This window comes from Sphaeroforma arctica (genome assembly GCF_001186125.1).
Source record: "Sphaeroforma arctica JP610 unplaced genomic scaffold supercont1.2254, whole genome shotgun sequence".
NCBI lineage: Eukaryota > Ichthyosporea > Ichthyophonida > Sphaeroforma > Sphaeroforma arctica.
In genome coordinates this window covers 1-7786 of record NW_014038304.1, presented here as the reverse complement: position 1 = coordinate 7786, position 7786 = coordinate 1, and the positions used below count along the sequence as shown (strand labels likewise).

Here is a 7786-nt window from a genome sequence, read left to right as displayed (position 1 = left end):
TCAAGCACCAAAACAGATACTATCTATATCAATATACGCATTTTAGAATATGAACATTAAGATCTAAGTTAGCACTAATCAACTGAAGCACATAAACATCCACAATCCATGGGGATACAAAGACAATACAGCTCAAGTATACATTAACACCCACAAGCAATACACTATAAAGGTATTGGCATTGACCGACAATAGTTCGGTACCATATCAAGAATTGAGAACTAAAACAACGAGGTACAAACCAAAAAATAAATATTGATCAAGGTCGACAACATAGTGAATCGGTTTTACAAATAGCATTGAATATACTAACATAAGCCAGAGTTTATTAACTAAAACCAAAACCCGGCCACAAAATAACAAAGTTGTCGAGGAAGAGCCAATCCAGGCCAAACGAGCCACAAACCAGTTTCAACTCATGAACCGACACTACACAGGGTGCCAATATAAAAGTAAAATACCAAAATTAACACGCAACGTGAGAATTTACGGGGTAAGTCTCATAGATGAAGAACACGACATATTGATACAACGCATTTACGCTCAAGAAAAACATGGGCTCAATAATTAACACAGAACAGTCAACGACTTCTGCTCCCTATCAGAGGACAAAAGTAACACAAAGAACTCTACGTACGAGTGAGCTCGAGTTGCAGATACATATGTTTAAGTATAAGCCGTACAGCGAGAACTCAGTCAGGACAAGCAAACACAACACCAGCATATCAAACACCATCAAGCAATTACTCCCAACAATGAAGAAGGAGCGATGCAGCTGGATGACCAGCCTGCAACAGGGGTTATACCATTGGACCCAGCAATGAGTAAGTTCAAAGTGTCAATCGACAAGAACATATACGAGGGCAATGTGTACATCATATGCATATTAGTAGACAAGCTATACGCACTGTTGGCGTGTTGGGCGGGAAACTATAAGTAAATTGAGAGTGTTACTAAAGAGTAATGACTTCGAATATGAATTCATTACTGATCTCACACTCAGTTACATACTGCTAGTGGTTGTACTCGTGTTCAATCACTTGGGTTGGCCAGGCTAGAACCTCATATGATCAGTATGAGAAACCTTGTGCAGAACACTTTAGTACTCGGATCTAATTATACAAATAAATATATCACTTTCTCTGTTACGTACTCTCAGCCTCCGGCCTCGGCTCTCGGCTAGCCGGTGGCCCACCTATAAATATAATAATATGGGGAAGTACTAAATTACTCTATACGTGCTCTCGGACTGACCCACCTATACATATATTAATTTGATACTCTCGGCTGACGGCATAAAACGTTATTAACATAATTAGAATTATGTCTACTACTCAGTGGTTGTCAGCGTTATACGATAAGGCTATGGAGAACTGTGATAAAAGTTATCACGATGAGTGTGCTATGGTCAGTGACTTTATGCGAGTTAACACTAATTAGGTCTCGTGAAGGGAATAAAATCTCTGATCCAGTAACGGAAAAGTTACAAAAATTTAGTGAGATTACTAAGTGGCTAGCCAGCAAGTATGCTAGCATGGCTGATTGTCGTGACACAATAGAGTTCGTCTCAATAGCAAAAGAAATGTTTGCGAGCATGAACATGTCATTGGTACAGTATCTATCGCTCATACAATAATTGCTACGACAGACAGACGCAACAGAAGGGTCTCGTACAGAACTCAATAATATGCGTAGTTCCAAACAACTTTGGAAGGACTTCATTGATGTTGATGACTACGTTATGTTAATCATTGACAACTTGCGCAGTACTTCAGTAGACTACTTATTTACCGGAGAAGTGGCTCAACGACTTCCATGAAAGTAGAATGAACGTTGAAGTAAGAGCAACACGATTGCGGCGAACAATGCTAGAATATGAGAAACGGTACAAGAACACCGCAAGAGAGCCTATTAATTTGCAACTTCTCAAAGCATCACGCTGCCTCTGGGTAGGACTAACCAGAGGGAAGGACTACCAAGTTCAAGTCAAGGCCGGAGCCGAAAAGTACCAATCCAATACAGCAAAGACAAAGACCTTGCCTACACTGTGGTGTAGTGTAGACCCTTCGCCACATGCGTTCAGCAAGTATCCCAATAATGAAGAAAGCAACCGTCAGAAAGCGACAGCTCGTGTAGCACAGCAATCTCAACCCATCCATCATATAGACCAGTTAACTATCACTAACGGAAACAAGGTACAGGAATGGATGAAGAAATTTGACAGGCTTGGTGAGCGGAAGCTAACGTGTTAAATATGATAGATATTGTGTATGCTCAGACTTATGAAGAAATGTTGCTAATGAATGCAAATAATATTGTTTATACACTTCAAAAAAAAATTTATCCCGCGAGACCAAGGATTGAACATAGACACGCAAATCAATGCACTCGTCGATTTAGGATCACGACGCTCATGTATGGACAGAATTGTAGTGACCGAACTACAATTGTCGGTCAAAGCACATTTCGGTTATACATAACTAGCACAATCTGATACACGTGTACAACGTACAGGCTCAACATAGATGTACGATGTCAATTATGACGGCAGAAAAACGTCAAACTGCTTTGAGGTACTTGACCTCCCCAGTAAAAAGTCACCAATACTTTTAGGTATGGATATTTGACCGTACTTGAGCATCTATCTAGCAGATCCGATTAATCCACGAATACCAACAGATACAACCCGAGAATAACCTCTTACATCACATGAAAAAGAGCCCGAATATGAGCAACAAGGCTTCCGAGAATCGTTATTGGACTTATTAGATCAAAATAGAATATCCCCCCTGACGTACACTGCAACTTGCTAGGGTCAGGAGTAGAGATACCAAGACAAGAAGTCAAAGTCAAAAACATGAGACAGGCTTAGGTAAACTTTGTTCCACACAAGTGCATACCACAAAAAGATGACAACGTTCAAAAGTAGGCACGGGATGGGCACATATACAAGAGAACAAAACCAACACAGGTGAATCTGCCACTTCTATCAACAGGTGAATATGAACAAACAGGATTACTGAGAAAGTACGCTCATGTTTGGACTTAAGAGAAGTCAATTATCAACATGAGCAAGACAAGTTCGTATTGCCGACAATAAAAGAAGTACTCCACAACCTACAAGGTGCACAATTCTTTTTTAAATTGCACTTCACAGGAGGAATTTTCGTGTACACGAAAATAGTCAACACATCTTTACTCTTTCATGAAGAAGAGCACAGTATTCACTTGAGCCAACACCATTTGGACTACACTCGCTAACAGCACAGTTTGAAAGAGTCATGGCAAACCTACCCACTGACGTTAAAGATGTACAGACATATGTAGATGACATAGTCATTACAAGCCCCGCAAAAGAGAACCGCAGGAAGACAGTAAAGACTCAATTCTGCCAACTTTAGGCTGACCCACAACAAATGTGCATTCGCAGTCAAGACAGTCGATGTTCTTGGCGTCAAAGTTACAACACAAGGGCTTAAAACAAACCCAGAAAGACAAAAACTCATGATTAACCGGCCTCTGCAGAGAACCAAAAGGGACTTACCTCGGGCAGTCGGACTAGCAAACTACCTGCAGGACCATATACCCTAGTTCGCATGCACAACGAAACACTTCCGTAATCTCATGAAGAGAAAATGGGCCAGAACATAGCATATTTTTGAACACTTAAATTCAAAAAGAGATGAGAAGAACTCAGAGAATCTATCGCATGTTCAGCAGCAATATCTTACTCAGTGGATGGCGTACCGTTTCAAATCATGAATGACGCAAGTGGCTACGGAATAGGAGGATGCCTATTTCAAATCATAGACGGGGTCAGACGAGATATACTCTATTTCTTGAAAGGCTTAAGCTACGCACAACAGCGATACGGAACGAACGCGAAAGAGTTACTAGCGCTGGTATACAGCCTAGAACACTTTTCTGAATACATCAAAGGATGCGATACAACGCTGTGGACAGATCATACAGCGACATGCCCGATGGATCATCAGCAAACACTGCTTCCCATGATAGCAAAGAGGATAGCAAAAACGATCCACCACCACCTCACAATCATCTATTTGCCAGGCAAAGACAATCAAGTTGCCGGCATGCCGCCTCTCCGTATCAAAGGATATCTCATCACGCCAACGCTAGTAGGATTCCCAAATACGAACAACTCTCAACAGACGTCTACTTCTCCTTCCCATGCTCATGACGGCAGAGCTCTCTGACATCTGACCACAGCCTTCCAAATACTTAGAATTTCAACTGTCCTAGGGCATACCGGGTATCGACTTTGTAAAACACATGGACCATCTCGTGGCAGCATTACTCCAGGCTATAGTGTCTTTCCGGGTGTATGGGGTTCATGGATTCAGCTGGCGCCATCCGCGAAATCGGTTGAAAATATTCAAGACATTCATTCTTTCAACGGCCACCTATGGTCTGAACTTTATTGCATGGGCTCCACCTATCTGGCATGCCCCGTTGAAGCTGCTGTACGAGCGGTACAACTCAGCACCAATTCAAGCAGTAGCCATCATAAAAGGCACTGTATTTCCGAAACCCCTGAGAGACTTCAGGTCTCAGGCCAGACCTTACAGCAAGAAACCCTATTTGATTTATAGAAGTCATCAGAGTTAGATCACTCCGGAGAGTTAATCAAGTTGCTTAAAATAATACCGAGAGTTGAGTTAAAACTAAACCGACTTCCGAGAGCAGATTAAATTTCTCGACCGACTCCCGAGAGTGTATTAAATCTGTCAACCGCAACATTCTAAAAATAGTTGCGGTTCTATGCGAGTCACAACCTATGCGGAAAGGCATCATGTGATCAGCGTGAGATTTAGTTGCAGCGAAGTCGAAATAGAATACCATCGAAGTGTTAAAGTGTTCTGCAGAAGGTTTCTCATACTGACCATATGAGGTTTTACCCTGGCCAGCCCAAGTGGCTGAACACTAGCACAAACACTTTAGGTATAAAATCAAAGGTGAGGTCAGAAATAAGTACATACATTTGTACTCTATTTAAGGTCGACTACATCGCACTCTAACAACCCCCATACCAGCACACACGGCTTCTTCGCTTCTGCGGTTTACATCCAACACGTTTGTGGAGTACCTTGGTGGCTGCCTGGGACTACATCTTGACTCGATCAACGGTACAAGTCCACTCGTCCCAATTACGAGACCCGCTTGGACAGCAACAGACCTCCGGACAAATTCCAGTTCAGTATTTCCGCTTATCTAGAATCAAAAAGAACTTTGTAACCTCCACGAGCAGATCTGGCATAATACAATACAACGTCTCACAACTAATGAGATAGCAGACAAGGCTCGCCGCCAATACTACTATCGACTTATAAGGGAATAACTTCCCACCACGGACCGGGACAAGCCCTTCCATGATAGGTTTACCCATTGCCGTGAAAACACCCCAATCCACCTTTATGCCATGATAGTAACCAACACTTTCCGGTTCAAATTGCTTGACTATCGTACTGGACAATGCTGTTTATTCCTGACACAATGGTTGCGTGCTAGAGGTTTGCTTCAGGACTGGCGCGCTGTTTGCGGGTGAACCTACACTTGATCATCTTAATTTAAGCTGGAATTACCGCAGCTGCTGGCACCAGACTTGCCTTCCAATTGCTCCTCATCAAGCGGTTTAAAATGTACTCATTCCAATTACAAGTTTTTTAGAGGTCCTGTATCATTATTTTTGTCACTACCAAAGATCCATCAAGAGGTGACGGTGAGAAGGTCTGGTGGAAGGTTTGTTGTGTTGATCGGAAGCTGTTCATTCCTGACACAATGGTTGCGTGCTAGAGGTTTGCTTCGGGACTGGCGCGCTGTTTGCGGGTGAACCGCGGTGGACCTTTGGAAGCAGAAGGGAGGTCAGCAAGGTGCGGATGAAAATCGATGTCGTCATTCTTGGGAAGTTTTGCGATATACTTCACGAACTTGTCATTATATGCGCTACTAAATATGCTTGCTTGTCCCGATATGGCATTAGAGGACTGACGTAGATTGGTTGCTTGTTGTGTTTAGAAGTCGGCGGTGGACATAGATGCTTTGCGGGCGGCCTTGTTGACGGCGCAGAGCGTGGTGGAGTGCATACTCTTGTCGATGGCAAGTTGAAGGCGTACATAGAGACCGGGTATTGCAAGGGCAGATCATGGGGTAGGGGTGGGTATTGGACAACAAGGTGTGGTGTTGATGTCGTCGTTTTCGTCTAGAGGGACCGGCAGGGCATAAATTTCTCTAGAGGGGGTAGGCAGTTGTACGATATGGTGACAGGGGTATCGCAGTATCTGTAGATAATTTGGAGTTGCTCAGGTGCGAAGTAGGGCCTGGCTTTACAACCAGAGTGGTGCCAGAGGGGAATATATCTTCATTGAATCGCATGTGGCGGGAGTTGATGATCTGTCTGGTGGCAAGAGAATGGGTCATGGGGCTATGCGGATGCCCACGCGGCACTTGAAGCGGATGCTTTCCTGGTTGTCATGATCCTAGCTGATCGTCATGTAGTCATACGCGCGAAGGGTATTGGACGACAAGGTGGCCGAAGTAGGCTTCATAGGGACTGAGGTTGCCATGGTTGGTGACGCGATGGGAGATGTTGCGGATGTGAGAGACATGAGATTTGACTTCGGCCCATATATGGCGAGGCTTTTGGGCTTGTGCGACTATACAGAGAGCGATGTTCGTGTTTGTCTGATGGGCAATGTGCGCGTTCGACCCCACCATTCATGGCGGAGTCGCCGGTAGCGTTGACGAGAGTCAGCAAGTGTTAAAGGAGGTTGACACGTTTGAACTATTGGCGATTACCTCTGAAGCTGTGGAAGTTAGAGTGGGTAGGCAGTTGTACGATATGGTGACAGGGGTATCGCAGTATCTGTAGATAATTTGGAGTTGCTCAGGTGCGAAGTAGGGCCTGGCTTTACAACCAGAGTGGTGCCAGAGGTGAATACATCTTCATTGAATCGCATGTGGCGGGAGTTGATGATCTGTCCGGTGGTAAGAGAATGGGTCATGGGGCTATGCGGATGCCCACGCGGCACTTGAAGCGGATGCTTTCCTGGTTGTCATGATCCTAGCTGATCGTCATGTAGTCATACGCGCGAAGGGTATTGGACGACATAGTGGCCGAAGTAGGCTTCATAGGAACTGAGGTTGCCATGGTTGGTGACGCGATGGGAGATGTTGCGGATGTGAGAGACATGAGATTTGACTTCGGCCCATATATGGCGAGGCTTTTGGGCTTGTGCGACTATACAGAGAGCGATGTTCGTGTTCGTCTGATGGGCAATGTGCGCGTTCGACCCCACCATTCATGGCGGAGTCGCCGTTAGCGTTGACGAGAATCAGCAAGTGTCAAAGGAGGTTGACACGTTTGAACTATTGGCGATTACCTCTGAAGCTGTAAAAGTTCATTCTATGTAATTAAATTGGGCTATTTTTTTCGTACCAACAACCAGACCGTTCCTAGCGTAGATTCGCAACAATGCAGGACCGGTAGCGAGATCAAAGAGGGCAACCATATATAAAAATAGGCCAGCTCAACTCTCTCTCTTAGCTGCTTTTCAATGTCGTCAAATTTGTAATTTTTTTTTTCAGCGGACTGGGAGCTGACAACGAACTCCAGCACAGGTGCGGCGAAGTACTAGACCACCTTCAAAAAAAGAAGAAATTGACAGTGGAAGGGCATGAGATACACAGAAAAGGCTGTGCCGATCAGCGTGCTGGGAGCCAGAACACTCACGATGGCGAGGATCCCCTTCCACGAACAAGAGATCGT

General features: G+C 44.3%; 1 protein-coding gene across 1 annotated transcript; it reads left to right on the top strand.

Annotated features, from left to right (window-relative positions):
* Positions 1–1865: 1865 nt before the first annotated feature.
* On the top strand, positions 1866–2252 carry SARC_12371 (hypothetical protein; the record flags this gene model as incomplete). The annotated part of the gene is made up of 1 exon (XM_014293524.1): positions 1866–2252. One exon carries the CDS (start codon positions 1866–1868, stop codon positions 2250–2252), a length of 387 nt encoding a protein of 128 aa, XP_014148999.1.
* Between the last annotated feature and the right edge of the window lie 5534 nt (positions 2253–7786).